The sequence below is a fragment of the Entelurus aequoreus genome, linkage group LG02 (assembly GCF_033978785.1).
Source record: "Entelurus aequoreus isolate RoL-2023_Sb linkage group LG02, RoL_Eaeq_v1.1, whole genome shotgun sequence".
Taxonomy (NCBI): Eukaryota; Metazoa; Chordata; class Actinopteri; order Syngnathiformes; family Syngnathidae; genus Entelurus; species Entelurus aequoreus.
The window spans coordinates 64,218,399-64,238,447 of NC_084732.1; the positions used below are offsets into that span (position 1 = coordinate 64,218,399).

Genomic DNA, 20,049 nt, shown 5'->3' on the forward strand with positions numbered 1-20,049 from the left:
GATCTAAAAGATGCTGATGATGCAAGTTGCCTTGGTGATGGTATAAAGCCCAGGTGTGTTCTACTATTTCCATAGCGATAAAGAGCTTGGTCTGCTAACATGCTGGTCTTTATCCAGCTTGTATGAGCCTAAATTGAAAAGCTGATTAGGAATCAGCTGTGACTGAGTGCTGCCAGAGTGAAGAATCCAGTCCCACCATTTTGAATACAAGCTGAAGGTCACTAGGCCTTATCAAGCTACTCTGACTCACAGGGAAGACTGTGTGGACTGACTGGATCGGACAGACCGACCAAGTCACGGATCAGCTTTACTGCACTATTTGCAAGGGGCCTGCTTTTTTCCAACTTGTATTTACAAATATGGAATTACACATAAGGGACAAGCGGTAGAAAAGGGATAGATGGATGGACTTTCTATAATCAATAATGGAAAGGATTTGCGGCCAAAAAATTGCTTGGAGTCTTGCTGTTACAATAAATTGTAGTCATCTATTGCGCCTATAAAGTCCTCTAAAAACATCCAAAAACCGGCAACAGTATTCCACTTACATGTCATGACCTGCATAGTATTAGCAACATTTTTATTTTAAGAACTAAAGCCGAGGAACTACTTTTAGGAACAGCGCATTGATTCACTTATGCAGCTATTAACCTACTGGGCTGCTGCATTGCCTTTGAGCTGGTAAAACTGTGTGCTAGACTATAAAACATGCCTCACACCTGTAAAATAGAAGGTTTTGTCAATAACCCGAAAAGTTGGCCAACTTTAAAATTCAATTTAGACCCAAAGACATCACTAGGAAGAAGCGACAATATGCTTGTTTGCTCCCACCTTTTTTTTTCTTACCTGAGGAGTGAGGATTATGATGAATTTATTTTCTAAACGGGGAACATAAGTCTTGTGCTACGAGATAGAAACATCCCATCAGTCAGCATCACAATGAAAGCAAACAGTTTGTATTTTTTGTTTATAATGCTTAGTGTTTCACTAGCGCGAGACCTGCTCATCACTCAGCTTCTAAAATCTGTAGCTCATCCTCCTTATATTCAGGCTTAATAATATACGGTTCTGGATCATCAATTGTTCAAAGTAGTTTTAGTTGGCTCTAATAAAGTCTGCCATTATTAGTAGTGTTGTTATAGTTGGAGGAAATAGCAAATGTTGAGATGCGCTCTGTGAAATCAATGCGCCGCTGTAATTCTTAATATGAACAAAATCCGAAAATATCACATGTTATTAATGTGCCTGTTACTACATTACATATTACAGCATGTATATATAAAATGTTAATGGTTGTTTTTTACAGCGCTTCATAGGCGGAATAGATCCAACCCCCTTGCCATGTCACACGCACCTAGGACGGCCCAAAGACTGCCGTCTCTGCCCAGAGTGTGTAGCTTTGACCAGTTTGCTGGGGCACGAGGCCTTTCTCACGGCTCCCTTCTGGTAATGGGACTAATCCTACTGCAGTTTCACCTACAGAGAGCTTGTTACCACATTTACTCCCACTCATCTAGATAGTCAAGTTTGACAGTCTTCACAATGCTGCGCCAGAGCCAAAGCTGCAAATCATCCGATTGTCGCCAAGTTGCAAATGCGATGTTTATTTGTGGGATCCCCATTAGTTGTGCTCTTGAAAAAAACAAACAAAAACAAAAAAACGGTAACAGAGATTTGACTATGGACAAAATCTGACCAATCAGATTTGACGGTGGAAACTCTTAAGTCGAAGACAGCCCAATCAACAATACTTCAGTTAGCAAAACCTGTCAATGTAACAATGGTTGGATTTTGTTCTAGCGTTCCAGTAGTATAGTAGAGGTCAATCAAATAGTTCAGTTTCCTGGGACAGAGATTGGGGCTTAATAGGAAAACTGCACTTTTTTTAGAATTTTACCAATCATTCACAATCCCTATGTAAGCTAAGCACACGCACTGTGTGGTTTTCTTTTTTTTAATGCACTCTAATTCATAAAAGCAAAAGTCAGCCAACAATGGGCCAATGAAAATCGCTCTAATATGCTTCCAATAATCTCCATAAAAAGGTTTAATATACATGCTGTAAGTACTGTACTATATGTAATGTTTTAACAGACACATTTATAATAAGTAATATTTACGTATTTTACTCATTTTAAGCATATGGCGGCACATTAATTTCATAGACGCATCACAACATTCACTTTTTCCTTCAGCAACACTGACGACAACTCACGGCAGACTTTGTGAGAGACAACAAACAAACACTTACTGTACAATGTCTGCTCTCACTGTGATGACAACTGATGGGATGTTCATATCTTCCCATTTAGATGAAACATGCATCATTATCCTCACAACGGTTTAAAGAAAGAAAAGGTGGGTGTCTTTCTCGCCATTTCCGGGTCTAAATTGGCTGTCAAAGTTGACCAACTTCTCGGTTTATGGCCACATCCTTTAACTATCCAGGGGAGACATGATTTATGATTAGAGATGTCCAATGATGGCTTTTTTGCCGATATCCGATATTCCGATATTGTCCAACTCTTAATTACCGATTCCGTTATCAACCCATATCGATATATACAGTTGTGGAATTAACACATTATTATGCCTAATTTTGTTGTGATGCCCCGCTGGATGCATTAAACAAAGTAACAAGGTTTTTCAATATAAGAGAACAACTTCAACTCAAGTTATGGAAAAAAGTGCCAACATGGCACTGCCATATTTATTATTGAAGTCACAAAGTGCATTATTTCTTTTAACATGCCTCAAAACAACATCTTGGAATTTGGGACATGCTCTCCCTGAGATAATCCCAATACAACTATGGGAAATACTACACTTTGACTTTCACAAAGTGCATTATTTTTTTAAACATGCCTCAAAACAACAGCTACAAAAACAATGAAGGCACACAGCTTCAGTCCAGAGTATACTAGAGTAATAAAGTAAACAATAACATAGTCCTCCTTAAGTAGACTGCCTGGCATACTGTATAACAGGAAATTATAAACTGGGCTCAATCTGCCCTGCTCTAACGTATTTGTATGAGTAACACAAATGTGCTGCATGCTAGTGGTGAGTGCTTGAAGTGGACTAGCAGTCAGCCAGAGCTTCTGAAATGCTGCGTTGAGACAGGGCACCTTCCTTCACTGCAAGCTGCTTTCGGTGTTTGCTTTTCATCCATCTTCCGCTTGTATTCATTGCGTATCTCCTTATGATTCTTGAAGAGGTGGGAGATCTAATTGCTTGTATTAAAGGAAGACGTCTTGGTTCCTCCTCGCATAACCAACTTTTTGCAGTCATTGCAAATTGCCAGTTTTTTATCCGTCAGACACACTTTAAAATAATCCCAATCCCTAGACATGGTGTCGTTAGTTAGTCACCGAGCGAGCTCACTTGTTAGCCAGGCTACAGCACCGGCAACAACACACTCTTGTTGTTGTTATGCTCCGCTCGCGGCGGTTTGATGAGGTCATCAAGCGTCGCCAGTAAACCTCTCATGCTGCAGTCATCAACTCCTGTGTTATGTGTGGAAGAGAGGAGAGGGGAGGAGCTGCTGACTGGAAGGGAGGGGCTGCTGACTGGAAGACGCGACTGGAAGACGCGACTGGAAGACGCGACTGGAAGACGCGACTGGAAGACGCGACTGGAAGACGCGACTGGAAGACGCGACTGGAAGACGCGACTGGAAGACGCGACTGGAAGACGCAACTGCTCTGTACTGCTCCTTACATCCGTGTTTTACCGGATACGTACAGCGGCGTTTTAAAAAGTAATTAATTTTACTTTTTGAAACAGATACCGATAATTTCCGATATTACATTTTAAAGCATTTATCGGCCGATAATATCGGCCGGACATCTCTATTTATGATCTATGATTAATATTCACAAGCTCAGAGGCGAGAGAGCAGCTCACCAGCTCATGATGTCAATATAGCACCATGGCTTGTGATCAATGCGGCACTAAAAGTAGGTCCGTAACATTAGTGCTCATAATGACAATATCGCTAATACTTGGTTAATATTAAGGACACGAAATGTAAATGGAGTATTGTTGGTGCTTTTTGGATGTTTTTAAATGGGTTTAATGGCCGCAATAGACGCAATTTCGTCATGACTCCCATTAGTTCAATTGTTGCTGGCTTTTCTAGCGTTTAAGGGTAAAAAAAAACAAATAAAAAGTTGTGTTCTTGTCTTACATAAGGACTGTGAATGATGGGGAAAATTCCCCCCCAAAAGTGCAGTTTGCCTGCTTTATTCATTCCAAAACCAATTATTGTTCTGTTGGAACACCAAACAATGTCCAAGTTTCAACCTTGAATTTGCAGTAAAGTTGAAGAATGTGGACAAAGTCCTCCTCCTTTATGATTCCATCCACTTTGTACAAGGCACTGCAAAACAACTTCAGAGCATGATACTACACTACCATGCTTGATGACAGTTGCTACCATGTCAGTTCATACTTCTTGTCATTATAGTCAAGTAACTCAATCTTTTGTAAGAAAGCATCTCAAAATATGTCACTGATAAATGAATTACCACAAGGATTACTACGAACCCTGTTACTGTACCTTCCCCCAGTGGGTCCAGTGTGTGGATCATCAGCTGGAAAATGGTGCTCCTTAATAATGTGTTGTGGAGGGAGGCAGAGCTCCCGCCTCGCTGCAGAACAGGACGTACCTGCATAAATGTGGACAGAAAAAATTAGGGATGTCGACTAATAATCGGTCGACCGATGGAATTATACCGGCATCCTATAGCTTTGTGGTGTGAAATTGTTTACAATTTGCAATACAACTGTAAAGTGCTGGTTATGTGAGGGGTGAGTAAAGTGGCTTCCTTCATTACATCTAGTCACTTTCAGCCAGTGGGGACATTTTGGTCCAGATTGGCCCACAAGAAAACACCAATTTATGAACAATGTAACTCAAAACAAAATTTATTTTGACACATTTTAGAGTAATAATAATGTGGAGGAAATGTCCAAAATGACTAAATAAATAAAAATATTTAATAAAAATAAAACCAATGACTATGTACTACTACTCAGCTATACACAGTCGTAAGAGAAGACACAAGACAACAAGGGTGAGTCGAAAGAAGAATAGAGATAATATATTTCTATCTGTTAGATAAAGTTCAAATGTATGTCAATGTCAGAAACAAATCACAACTGCTGAAGAAAAAACATTATTAGTGAAGCATGAAGAAATAAACATTCCAAATTGTGGGATTTCTAAGATTTCTATTATATGATTTTGGAAGGGATTACCATGAAAAACCAAGGTACCACTGTGTTAGAATTGGAAAATATTACATTGGATTGAAAACAATGTATGTCACATTAGTTGGCTACTGTAAGAAGAAAAGTTCAACCATGAAGCTGGACGGACTACAGACCAAAATAATCCTGATGATGTAGAACTTCAAACTCTAAACTCAATTAATTTAAAATATTTAAAAGTTTTAAGCCTTTCTTATGTGATGGAATACATTGTATGGATGGAATACATTTTAAAATTAGAAACATATTTGATAAGAAACTGTCAATTCACTGATGCATTAAAAAAAAAGCTTTTTGTACCCTGAGTTTGTCTTTGTCCTCTTGTAGATCGGGTGGCTTGCTCGATGGAAGAGGGCTCTGCTCTTGCTTAGATTTATCTTCTTTATTTTTCTCAGCAAAGGCAGCGGGACGAGGTGGAGGCGAGGTTGTTGGGTCCCTCTCCTGTTAGGTCAGGGTAAGCTATGGTTTGTCAATTTCAAACATTCACATTTCTAGCTGTGATCACGTCACAACAATACACCGTTGTCTCTAAATGTTAAATCAATTGACTTTTGAAGAAGAAGGTGACGGTCTAACAAAATAATAATCTGGTATGCATTTAGATTTAAGTTAAAGTTGCGTGAGAGAGTCTCTCCTAAAATGTGCAGTTTAAGTTTTGTGTTAATAGAGACATTATATTTCCTAAAAGCAATCCTAATACATCCCTCCTGCACACTTCACTGAGTACACTAGAGCAACATTTCTGCCCTTAAAAAGATAATTACTGTAGAAATGCATGGTCACAGACAACCACATTACACTCCCACCAGGCATGCTCATGTGCGTTGGCCCTCAATAAGCGCACCCATTTGCTGATCCCGAGCTGAAACTAAGCTTAGATTTTGACCATCCAATTACACAGACATCCAAATATAACCTGCAATGCCAGCAACAAGCGCGATTCAAATAAATGTTCTTTCTCACATTTATTCTCACACCAGTTCTTCTAATTTCGGTCAACAACCGCTTATGCCGGTGCATCGACATAAGTGTTTCACTGTATGTATAAATTATGCAAGAAGAACACACAAGTGTGCACCTTGTTGCAAAGAAGCCTTTCTCAAACTGTTCTATGAAAAATGGATCGACTTATGTCGACGTGTGTGGTAGTACTGTTAACTTAATCATTATCACTAAGCAGCGTCGAAAACAACCACTGTCTCGTTACACAGCATTAAAACATGCACACAGGGATTTCGTTTTCAGTGTGAAATAAGCAAATAAAAGCATGGCAGTATTGACCTGGATTTTACCACAGTAACTAACGAAATGCACATGTTTCTTTTTTGGGGGGATTGTTAGCCACTGTAAAAAAGATGTTCACATGTATGAAAGCTTTGTTGTCATTGTAGTCAAGAAATACAAATAAATTACGACAGCAGCTTTGTTAGAAAGGAGTATAACATATATGAAAACACAATAATCTAAAGAAAAATATGCGCAAATGGAGGAAAACCATTATCGCCCATTCTCTTAATGTCTACGGTCAAAGTCACATGTAACTGTGCGACAATGCAAGCAATGGCTAGTTTTGGTTTCGCTGATGTGGGTGACCGCTTATGTTGACGTTAGTCAGCCAGTCCATGGGTGTTCCATTGTACTCTGACTGGCTATTTTATTACATACAACCAATTCAATGCAAAAATCTGTATAAAAGATTCAGCTTTCAACAAAATAATAATGCTTTTGTCACAGCTCGAGTGCATGCCGCTGCACATTCCTCAACGCGCTACGTTGAGCGAGCCGCGCAGCTCTCTGCTCCAGCCGCGCAGCTCAATCTACAATCAACACACCTGACGCTGATGAGGCTCCACTCTTAAGCCAGCGCAACCTGCATTCCAGTGCCATAACGTAGTGACCTGTATCATACAATAAGCCTTCATGTCTCTAGCTCCCTCTCCATGTGCATTCTCACTCTCCGCGTTTCTCCTCCTCTGTGCTCATCGTGTCTTGTCCTGTGTCGTCATCCAGCAGACCCTCGTCATTCCCTGGTTTCGAGCTGTGTGTCACGTTTTCCCAGATTCCCTCTGGTCTTCTTGCTGCCTTCCTGGATCTCGACCTTTCGCCTGCCCCCGGACAACAACACCTCGCTCCAGCCCCTGACCACTTGCCTGTCCCCGGACCTCCGAGCCTGCCTTGCCCCTTCTGGACTTTCGCCCATCTCACAACACGCACCTTCAACATTGTACGGTAACACTCACCAGCTAGATGCATCACATAGTCACACCATACGTATTTTGATTTACTACACACGTCATTTTATTATATTAATAAATACGCCTAGGGCTAAAAGACGTCCCTGCCTCAGTGCAGTCTTCTTCTCCCCTGTACCATTTCAGCTTCATTAGTATGGAAGGAAATCTAAAAGGTCATATGTAATTACGTTTACAAGTACATATAAAGAATAGAGCACATCTTGCATTGCAGTAACAATCTGTCCACTTCAGAAAACAAGTACATGCAATCTGTGAATGTGCTTCAGGCTAATTGCAGAATGTGCTGGTGGATACCTCAAATACAGAAGCACTGATATGAATATAAATGACAACACGTATTCTGGATGCAATACAACTACACTTCTGATCCAAACATAGCAATAATAACACATTATTCATTTAGGTTAGCGAGCCCAATGCTGGTATTTTTGTTTGCATCACTTCATCCCTGTCACAACACCTGGAGTCCTTTCTGCTCAGCATCAAAGGCCTTTGCACACAAACGTCACCTGCTCACAGTGTAACAGTGTTCTCCTCACGCTGGATGTGAACAGGTCTTACTTGTAGCTGTGTGCAGATGAAAGCACAGATAATATACTTTGTACGTTGGCTCTTGTGAAAGCACTGTGAAAGCACTGACAATGCTGAAGGTTGCATGATATTTTCAAGATAAATCACAACATCTGTCTTAAACGCAGCTTAACAATACCACCGGGGTGTCCAAACTTTTTCTACATATGGCCGCAAACTAATAAATCAAAGAAAGTCAAAAGGGAAATTTTGATATGTAGTACACTCCATCCATCCATTTTCTACCGCTTGTCCCTTTTGGGGTCGCTGGAGCCTATCTCACCTGCATTTTATATAAAGCACTAAAGCCAATCAAATATGTTAGTAGTTGCTATGACTTGGAAAAGGGGTAGGATTAAATAAGATTTGCTTCTTCCTACTCCTTTTTGAACATGTTGTAAATAGAAATGAACATATGTCATTTTTAAATGATGTATCAGAGTGTCCACCCTGAGATTGGTAGGTCGTGGGTTCAAACCCCGGCCGAGTCATACCAAAGACTATAAAAATAGGACACATATCCTCCCTGCTTGACACTCAGCATCAAGGGTTGGAATTGGGGGTTAAATCATCAAAAATTATTCCCGGGCGCGGCCACCGCTGCTGCCCACTGCTCCCCTCACCTCCCAGGGGGTGATCAAGGGTGATGGGTCAAATGCAGAGAATAATTTCGCCACACCTAGTGTGTGTGTGTGTGTGTGTGTGACAATCGTTAGTACTTTAACTTAACATTGTATCTGTTTACATGTTCGAAACAAATTAAACCATAACCATACTAAGGAGTGGTGTAAATTTAACAGGAAAATGTATATCATAAATTATATTAGGTATTAACATTAACATTTCAAACCCTGGTGGTGTAATGGGACATGTTTCAGTCTTCTGCGGCAGAGGGCAAAGGGCTTGATTCCTTGCCAGGTTTGCATCGGGATGGACATCCGGTTTAAAAAGTGAGGTAAATCATCAAGCAACTGTCTCGCTGAAAAAGTTGATACATAAACACTATGAATATTTTAACTTAATATTACATTGCACCATTCTGCTTTTTTTTTAATGTACGATGCCGATAATTATATTAGCTCAAAGGACGCACTTTGGGCACCTTTGGTCTAGGGCTGCAACAACTAATCGATTAAATCGATTAAAATCGATTATAAAAATAGTTGCAGATTAATTTAGTCATCAATTCGTTGGATCTATGCTATGCGCATGCGCAGAGGCTTTTTAAAAAAAAGTTTGTTTTTTTTATTGTTTTTTTTTTAAAAATAAACCTTCATTTATAAACTGCAACATGTACAAACAGCTGAGAAACAAAAATCAAAATAAGTATGGTGCCAGTATGCTGTTTTTTTTCAATAAAATACTGGAAAGGATAGAAATGTAGTTTGTCTCTTTTATCCGATTATTAATCGATTAATCGAAGTAATAACCGACAGATTAATCGATTATCAAATTAATCGTTACTTGCAGCCCTACTTTGGTCTAAGCTATACCTTAACTTTCTTTTAAATTAAATTCAAGTAAATTGTAAGAATGATGTATTAATTTAATTAAATTGTTAGCAGTAATATTAAGCTGTAATTCTCAAAAACATTTTTCCACAGACAAATAAAAATGAGACGCAAGTTTAACTTTAGGAACCTCTGTGAAAAGGGAGTTTAGCATATTCAACAAACAAACAGCTTTTATGTTAGATTAAATTAATTTAGCAACATACTGTATATATAAGTACCGTATTTTCCGCACTATAAGGCGCACCTAAAAACCTCCAATTTCCTCAAAAGCTGACAGTGCGCCTTATAATCCGTTGCGCCTTATATATGGACCAATATTGAGCCACAACAGGTCTCGCAACTACGCCGACATCATTTTCCCTCTTCTACGGCTGCTTACCGTAGAAGAAGAAGCGCTTCTTCTACGGGGGAAAATGAAGTTGGCGGCTGCTTACCGTAGAGGAAGAACTTCTTCTTCTACGGGGGGAAATGAAGTTGGCGGCTGCTTACCATAGAAGAAGAAGTTCTTCTTATACAAGGGTAAATGAAGTTGGCGGCTGCTTACCGTAGAAGAAGAACTTCTTCTACGAGGGGAAATGAAGTCCCATAGTTGCGAGACCTAAACTTTAAGTAAAGACCCAAAAATGGTTCCTATTAAGAGACACGCTTACGACGCAGAGTTTAAACTCAAGGCGATCAGTCACACAGTAGAACACGGGAATAGAGCAGCAGCGAGAGAATTTAACATTAACGAATCAATGGTGCGGAAGTGGAGGAAGCAACATGATGACCTGTGCCAAGTAAAGAAGACTAAACAGAGTTTCCGAGGGAACAAAGCGAGATGGCTACAGTTGGAGGACAAACTCGAACAGTGGGTTGTTGAACAGAGAGCAGCAAGTAGAAGTGTCAGTACAATCACTAATTTTTTTGTTGACATTCCCTTTAGCGCAGCTCCATCTAATGGATGCATAACGTAACCCCAGCCTCTACTGTAGTGTCTATTCTACGCGCCTTATAATACGGTGTGAACAAAGTTTTCAAATAGGCCATTCATTGAAGGTGCGCCTTATAATCCGGTGCGCCTTATAGTGCGGAAAATACGGTACATTGAATTAAAATACTAGCATTAACGTTTCAACTTTTTTTCTCGGGACAAGCCGAACAATTGGCCACCGATCAGTATTGGACTAATTTCGTAAAAAAGCATGGTATTGGCCATCGCAAATTAATGCCTTTCTTTGCCGATCCCCTCTGTCTGATTCTTTGTTGAAAAAATATCTGCCCCCTGACCAATAACTTGTGTCTAAAAATACCATCATTGTTCCTTTACAGGCCTATAGCAATCCACGCAAATAGTAAGAATTAAATGCAAAGAACATTTTTGATTAGGATGAGAATAAGCACCTCCAAGTCCGAGTCCATGGTTCTCGCCCGGAAAAGGGTGGAGTGCCATCTCCAGGTTGGGGAGGAGACCCTGCCCCAAGTGGAGGAGTTCAAGTACCTCAGAGTCTTGTTCACGAGTGAGGGAAGAGTGGATCGTGAGATCACTCAGTGATCGTGAGATCACTGAGTGAGATCACTGACGCCGGTGCGGCGTCTTCAGTAATGCGGACGCTGTATCGATCTGTTGTTGTGAAGAAGGAGCTGAGCCGGAAGACAAAGCTCTCAATTTACCGGTCGATCTACGTTCCCATCCTCACCTATGGTCATGAGCTTTGGTTATGACCGAAAGGACAAGATCACGGGTACAAGCGGCCGAAATGAGTTTCCTCCGCCGTGTGGCGGGGCTCTCCCTTAGAGATAGGATGAGAAGCTCTGCCATCCGGGGGGAGCTCAAAGTAAAGCCGCTGCTCCTCCACATCGAGGGGAGCCAGAAGAGGTGGTTCGGGCATCTGGTCAGGATGCCACCCGAACGCCTCCCTAGGGAGGTGTTTAGGGCACGTCCGAGCGGTAGGAGGCCACGGGGAAGACCCAGGACACGTTGGGTAGACTATGTCTCCCGGCTGGCCTGGGAACGCCTCGGGATCCCCCGGGCAGGGCTGGACGAAGTGGCTGGGTTGAGGAAAGTCTGGGCGTCCCTGCTTAGGCTGCTGCCCCCGCGACCCGACCTCGGATAAGCGGAAGAAGATGGATGGATGGATGGATGGATATATAATTTTAATGAGAAACGTTGTAGAATGTTGTTGGACCCTGGGCTGCACTTTGGGACCCCTGTAATAAACAAATAATGGTGACTATTTGTCAACATCACCCCAGGAATGGTTGCCTGTATCGCATACATGGATATTAACTTTGACGCTCCCTCTCATTTCTTGGAATCATCTCAGCGACTGACCTTATCAGGGTCCTGGATCCTCCATGCTTGCACGATGCTCATGTGCTTGTTGAGCTGCGTCTTGACCACCTGCTCGATGTGACTGTTGAACTTCATGAAGCACACGTAACTGACGTAGCCCAGCACCAGCATGGCGCTCTCCCACCACAGGATCATGTTGTCCAGGAAGAAGACGATGAGCATGATGAGGTCCAGGGTGTAGAAGGACACGTCCCGGAAGAGCGGCCACCATGTCAGGTGCAGCACTTCGCGGGAGAAGATGGCACACATGCCTATCACAAAGAGGATGTTGAAGACGGCCGAGCCTATGATGGTGCCGATGCCTACATTGCTGTGGGAGACGAAGACGCCAATCAGGGAGGTAAAAAGCTCCGGAGCCGAGCCGCCAGAAGCCATGAATGTGGCGCCGGCCACATCATCGGAGATGTCCAGCTTGTTTGTGATGACCTCTAAGGCCGGAACGAAGAACTCATCACAGACTATAGCGAGGGCCACAAACATGTAAATCATCCCGCTGGCGTGTAGCACCACCCAGCCTTGGCGTCGCTGCTCCACTGAGAAGATGTCCTCTGGGTATTCACCCTTTCTGTGGGGCGGCTGAGGTGGAGGACGTGGTGTGGGTGTGATGGTGGTGGGAGGAGGTTGTGGTTCAACGTAAATACACTGTTCGATATCCGTCCTGTTGACGATGATAACTACAGGGGTGGATGGGGTGCTTGCAGGCAACGTGACCTCTTCCTGCGTCACATTACGTGCAATCGCCTCCCGAACCTTAACCTGTAAAACATCATCACCTCCTTCTTCTTCTTCTACGTTTGTCTGGGTGGAGAGCTCCGACAGCCTGGCTCTCAGCATCAGTGAGTAGATGAAGCACAGAAGCACACCTGAGATGAAAAAAAGTACACGGCTGCACCTGAGTCTCCTCTGAGGTGGATGAACATTTATTGTCCTCATGGTCCAAAAATAAAATTATGTCCAACACATTGGACAAATTGCCGCTAAGTGCTGAGAAGACACGCATGCAAGTGTCCAATATGTTTCATCCTATGGTGGCTGCAGCTACCTGTGGCAAAAGAAAACAAAACATGAGATAAATGTATCTGATTTTTAATAGGTTTGATACTGCATACTTACACAAGGCCAATACTGCCAATCCCAGTACTCTTTACTTGTAAATTTTCAAGAAAAATAAAGTACATTTTTACTTTTGTGTGTAAAAGTGGCTGGTTGCATCAGCTCTGCTCTTTTAATGTATTTAATGTCCTTTGTGTTCTTTTATGTTTTCCTCTTACACACATGTTTATGTGTACTATGGCTATGAGTTTTTTTCCCCTTGGCCTCAGTCTGGACCCCCTTACCAGGGGCCCAGGCTCAGACTGAATTTTTTTTTTCTGACCCCCCATTTCCAGCGTTTACCAGTTTTTCACCTTTTTGTAAGGGGCGCCGGAAGTTGGCGGCGCCGGAAGTTGGCGGCGCCGGAAGTTGGCGGCGCCGGAAGTTGGCGGCGCCGGAAGTTGGCGGCGCCGGAAGTTGGCGGCGCCGGAAGTTGGCAGACCCGTCAGCGATCCTGTTCTGTCTCCCTGTTATGTTTGTCTGCTCTTGAATGGGATTGTGCTGAAAATCTTAATTTCTCCTCAGGGATTATTAAAGTATTTCTGATTCTGATTCTGAAATGTGCTTTTATTTTATTGATGATTATATACAGAATAAAACAAAGGACAATATTTTGTGGCAACAGTTTGTTTGCTAGTTAGAGCCGCTAGAAAAGTTGCTAACTAGTGTTGGGATATACAGAGGTCCCTTGGTTTTTGTGCACACTTTTCGTACAATTCAGTTTTCCATGTACATTTTTGCCATCAATTTGTCCCGTTTTTTCCCATATACCGTCTTGTTTATTGTACACATTACACACCACGACCTAGTCCGTATCATTCCTTGGAATTGAGTGCCCAAACAAAACATCCCGCAGTGCTACTGTAAAATAAGCCACTAAGAGACCTTAAGAAATTATTAGTGACAGCACTTTGATGAAGAAGGTGAGAAACACTATTAAATTCAAGAACAAACTCAGAGAAAAGTATAAAGTATAATGGTGCTGTCCCCTCCGCCCTCTACGTCAACAAGAGTCAAATAAATGTTTTTTGTGTTAATAATTTGGGGTGTCTGGAACGGATACATGGGCTCTCTACCGATATGTGGGCTCTGTACCGAGGGTGTCGTTGTGGCTTGTGCAGCCCTTTGAGACACTTGTGATTTAGGGCTATATAAATAAACATTGATTGATTGATTTACTATATTTCTTATGGAACAAATTGCCTCCGCTTTTGCAGAATTCAGTTTTTGTCGGACGTTTTGAAACGGATTACTATCGAAAACCAAGGTACTTCAATACAGTGCTGTTACGGAGATGCCAATAGAAGACTGATTTTATTCTGCCGACATTACAACATAACAATAATGAATCTTACAAACATAATAGGGATGTACAGTGCCTCCGGAAAGTATTCACAACGCTTCACTTTTTTTCACATTACAGCCTTATTCCAAAATGGAATAAATTCATTTTTGTCCTCAAAATTCTACAGACAATACCCCATTATGACAAACTGAAAAGTTTTTTTTGGTTTCATACAGGATGTCTCTGTACATTGCTGAATTCATCTTTCCCTTTATCCTCACCAGTCTTCCAGTTCCTGCCGCTGAAAAACATCCTCACAGCATGATGCTGGCACACAATTCACTGTAGGGATGGTATTGGCCTGGTGATGAGCGGTGCCTGCTTTCCTCCAAACATGATGCCTGGCATTCACGCCAACGACTTCATTCTTAAGTCTTATCAGACAAGAGAATTTTGTTTCTCATGGTCTGAGAGTCTTACAGGAACATGTTGGCAAACTTTTAACTAAGAAATGGCTTCCGTCTAGCCACTATATCATACAGGCCTGATTAGTGGATTGCTGCAAATACAAAGTGACCATCAGGTTCTTGGTCACCACCATGACTAGACTAAGATGAATGCAGCAATGTATAGAGACATCCTGGATGAAAACCAACACTTACCATCCAACCTGATGGAGCTTGAAAGAGGAATGGCCGAAACTGCCCAAAGATAGGTGTGCCAAGATTGTGGCATCGTATTCAATAAGACTTGAGGCTGTAATTGCTGTCAAAGCATCAACAAAAGATTGAGCAAAGGCTGCAAATACTTTTTTTGATTCTAGGGGACGGCGTGGCCCAGTTGGGAGAGTGGCTGTGCCAGCAACCTGAGGGTTCCTGGTTCAATCCCCACCTTCTACCATCCTAGTCACGTCCGTTGTGTCCTTCAGCAAGACACTTCACCCTTGGTTCCTGGTCAGCGCCATCAGTGTGTGAATGTGTGTGTGAACGGGTGAATGTGGAAATAGTGTCAAAGCGCTTTGAGTTCCTTAAAAAAAGGTAGAAAAGCGCTATACAAGTATAACCCATTTACCATTTAGTTTTAATAAATTTGCCAAATTACAAAAAAAACATTTGCACATTATCGTTATCGGGTATTGTGTGGAATTGTGAGGACAAAATTAAATGTATTCCATTTTGGAATAAGGCTGTAGCATAACAAAATGTGGGAAAAGTGAAGCGCTGTTAATACTTTTCGGATGTACTGTAACAAACGGTAATAATGATAACCGCTGCAAAACTCCCAATAGTTAGTATTAGTGTCTTAAATTAAAATGATGGAAAAACTGTGAATGATAACTGCACTTTTATAGACTCATGGACTGACTGACTGACATATACCAGTACTCAGAGGAATAAGACACAGAGGTGTTTTTACGGTGCATTCAATGATCACTGAACAGAGTATGACACCACAACGCCTGGCAGAAACAATACATAATTATAATAGACTTTATTTGTTGCGCACTTTTTATTTCAATAAATCTTAAAGTGCTACATACAAACCATTATGTTAAACAATAAAATCTTAGCCATTATAACAGATAAAATACTAAGGACTAAAACACGAGTTGAGTTGAGTTGAGTTTGTTTATTTCGAATATGCATGCATACAACATGATACATCACAATTTCCAATTTCTCTATTCGACATGTTCGAAAAGGAGTAGGAAGAAGCAGAGCTTATTTATTCCTACCCCTATTCCCAGTGGTGTGCCGTCAGGGCCAGCAAGGCCTTCTCTGCTGGCCTAACATAACCAGAAATCATGATCATAATTAAAGATAAAAATAATTTTTAATTTACTTTCCCTAAATATCTAAAAGTATTCATATTCTCTTCATGTCATATTATGCTCCTTCCAGCGCTGTTGTTTTTAGGATATAGAGTTTTTATCCAATCAGAATTCAGCTAGCTTATGTTGTCATGCTGTACCAAATCTGCCTAGAGCCTTCAGAATCGATAATGCAGGCGTCTATGCACTGTAAGTGAACGGACACAAACATTTGACAAACAGTTGCGATAGCCAATCAAATAACGAGTTGTTGTCAGTAAGGCCTTCTAGATGGCCTAAGGCAGATATATAGTGATGTTATGAGCTAGGTAACATATGAACTCCATTACCAGCATGCCACAGTAGTGCTGCCCAGTAGCCCCGTTTAGGTTGTTGAATGTAGACATGCAGCGGGATGTTTTTGATGAGCACGCTGTGGAGTAAACTTTAAGAACTCAGCCAACACGCCTCGTCTGCATCTTTTATGATTAGACATGACAACACATATATTTGCAAGGCCATTTTCAAGAAGGACATTTAAAGAGAAACTAAATCTTGTGAGACGATTTCGGCCAACCCCGGAATCTAGCTCAGCTGTCCCGGCGATGAAATGTGAGTTCAGATATTTTATGTCTTTATTATTTCACGTCTAATATGTTTTAAGATATGTTGTTATTGTTATTGATGTATATGTTATTGATTTTTAAATGCACCAGAAAATAACCTGTATTGTACAATGCCCAGTAGTGCGTAAATGTGTTTCTGTATAGTATTTCTCCAGCAATGGTCATGTGGTGACATAAATGATGGTATTTTGAGAGGTAATTATTGAAGTCGGACATCACTGAAGGCCTAGGTGGGAAACGCACAGCCCGCCACTGCCTTTTCCTTTACATAGCAGTTGCTATCAATGAGCATAGGGAAAAAAGTGGATTTTCTAACAGTGTGTCTATTTATTTTAGTTATATATATATAAAAAAAAACCTTAGTCCAGTGGTTCTTAACCTGGGTTCGATCGAACCCTAGGGGTTCGGTGAGTCGGCCTCAGGGGTTCGGCAGAGCCTCCGCCGCCGAGGTCAAGACACACCCAACTCATTGTGTAAATAAAAACTTCTCCCTATCGCCGTATTATGGATACCCACAAACAATTTTCCCTCTAATGTTCCATGTGATTTGCAGGTGTGTAATTTGTTGTGAGTTCATGCACTGTGTTTGTGTTGTTCTTTGAACAAGGTGATGTTCATGCATGGTTCATTTTGTGCACCAGTAAAAAAAAACATAACTTTGTCTTGAATTTGAAAAAAACACATTTTATTTTTCACTAAAGAAGGGTTTGGTGAAGGCGCATATGAAACTGGTGGGGTTCGGTACCTCCAACAAGGTTAAGAACCACTGCCTTAGTCAAAAGATTTCAGTGTGTAGAAATACTTTTTGAGCACATTCAACAATACCGCAAAAAAAATAACCATGATAATTTAGGTCAGGATAACCGTGATATGAAATTTTCAAATTGTTACATCCTTAAAATATAAAAATAAAAAGACAACCAATAATATCAAAACAATAACATTATTCCTCAATTCTGTTTCATACATGCAATTATTTAGGAAAAACTGGTATTGGTTCTGCATTCAAATACTTTGGGCTCAAAGCCCTCCTGTGTCCAACCAAGCACGGATTCCCAATATAACAACATAAATAAATATTGCACTATCAACAACCATATAAACCACAGAAATAAACGGAAAGAGGTCAATCTCATCACCTATAAATAACAGTATCAACATTATTCTGGCACTTACATGTTGTCAATCCACCCAACCCTACTTTCTATGGACTGCACTCCACTTAACCACCTGTTACTATGACTACACAAATCACTTGTTTTTAATTCCATTTAACATACTTCTGTCATATTTTAAATCATTTATTATTTACTAATCCGAGTGCTAGTTAGAAGAGACGCACGTGCCGCCAATGGCAATTAATTAGCTAGCCAAACACGTACGCTAATTTTACAAATTTTTTTGTTTGTTTTTTTAAATAATAATGTAATAGTGCTTTTGTTTTTACTAGAAACAAATAAAAGTTATAAAGAGAAAGTGATGGAAATGCAGCGTTCTTACCTGCGCCGCCAGCTGCTCGACCGGCTCCTCTCTCTCCCACGAGTGGGCTTCACTTGACGGTTCCCTGAGCTGCTGAGAGTCGCTGACGGTGGTTGTGGGGGAGCTGTAACACAACAATGTACCTGAGCGGACTGCAACAATGGCTCACTGCATTTCAGAGCTGGAACAAAGCTCAGCATAAAGCTACTAAGAGGATTGGGAGCTCTCATCTGCCCTTTTAGACACATAGCTGTATCAACATCTGACAGGTCTAATTGTGCTCTATATTGAGGTTGTGCACAGTGAGAGGTGTGGTTTGCTTTTCTTAAGTTTCAATTTAAGGGAGTTTTTTTTCTTGTTCTCATTCAAATTAATACGACCATACCTCCTGAATTAGCTTTTTTTTTTTTTACATTATTGCATTCATATTCCACAATGTGTCCAATTGTTTGGAAAGCAGATACTTCATTTTCATCAGTGGTGTCCAAAATGTGGCGTGGGTGCCACAGGTGCCTTCCTGTTCCTGTATTTTAATAATTTAATTAAAAAAAAACGTTTTTAGAATGATAATTTAAAGGGGAATCGGTGAGGTCACACACTGATGTTGGTCGAGAAGGCCTGGCTCTCAGTCTCCGTTCTAATTCATCCCAAAGGTGTTCTATTGGCCTCAGGTCAGGACTCTGTGCAGGCCAGTCAAGTTAATCCACACCAGACTCTGTCATCCATGTCTTTATGGACCTTGCTTTGTGCACTGGTGCACAGTCATGTTGGAAGAGGAAGGGGCCCGCTCCAAACTGTTCCCACAAGGTTGGGAGCATGGAATTGTCCAAAATATTTTGGTATTGTTGCGTCTGACCAGATGTTCCTCCAAGGGGAATTTAAAACGCTGGTCACTCCCAAGTTCTTTCAATGACACATATGCTCAGTTCAAATTGATCACCAGAGCAGAATAGGTATTTTGTAATTTATTTTCAAATATTTGAAGAGACCAGCCTCGAATAACACATACAAATGCGTAGCCAAAGTTGATCTGAAAAACATCACGGAAAACACTCTCTTCTTCAATATCTCCCCCCGCCCTCCCGCCAGCACAAATGCCCATTGTCTCTTATCTAGAGTCGGCCTGAGAAGGGAAGGAAGGAGGATTCCTCCTCTCTGCCACCTACCTCAAGGCCGTCCACAGTGCAAGCACTCTGTCATGAGATGATCCAAAAAAGGAAAAGAGTACAATATGGAACATTAGGTATTTGTAATATGACTATGAAAGTACCGAAGTAACACAAAAATATGGATAGATGTAAATATCTGCCTCTGTCAGTATCCTGGAGCATTCAAAGTTACTTTCACTGGAACTAAGGGGCCAAGCCAAACTCCTGAAAAACAACCCCACACCATAATTTCTCCTCCACCAAATTTCACACTCGGCACAACGCAGTCCGAAATGTAGCGTTCTCCTGGCAACCGCCAAACCCAGACTCGTCCATCAGATTGCCAGATGGAAAAGCGTGATTCATCACTCCAGAGAAGCACTGCTCTAGAGTCCAGTGGCGACGTGCTAAAGCACCACTGCATCTGACGCTTTGCATTGGACTTGGTGATGTATGGCTTAGATGCAGCTGCTCGGCCATGGAAACCCATTCCATGAAGCTCTCTGCGTACTGTACGTGGGCTAATTGGAAGGTCACATGAAGTTTGGAGCTCTAATACATAAACATGCCAGATTGTATGATCATTTGGTTGGGTGGTCAAATACTTTTGGCAATATAGCGTATATTAACCAAGTATTAGTGATATTGTTATAAGAAACTA

At 41.3% G+C, this 20,049-nt stretch overlaps 1 protein-coding gene across 4 annotated transcripts in view; it reads right to left on the minus strand.

Annotated features, from left to right (window-relative positions):
* The window catches only part of LOC133637772 (sodium/potassium/calcium exchanger 1-like), a 40,065-nt gene extending 21,420 nt beyond the window's left edge, over window positions 1-18,645 (minus strand). For 3 of the 4 annotated variants that reach the window (XM_062030518.1, XM_062030516.1, XM_062030515.1), the window contains exons 1-4: window positions 18,262-18,645; window positions 11,928-12,990; window positions 5,575-5,715; window positions 4,562-4,670 (exon numbers count right to left, since the gene is read on the minus strand). In XM_062030518.1, the coding sequence (XP_061886502.1) occupies window positions 4,562-4,670; window positions 5,575-5,715; window positions 11,928-12,881 (1,204 nt within the window). In that variant the 5' untranslated portion in view covers window positions 12,882-12,990; window positions 18,262-18,645. The remainder of the gene's footprint in view (window positions 1-4,561; window positions 4,671-5,574; window positions 5,716-11,927; window positions 12,991-18,261) is intronic. The other variant, XM_062030517.1, reaches the window with a different exon arrangement.
* Window positions 18,646-20,049: the final 1,404 nt, after the last annotated feature.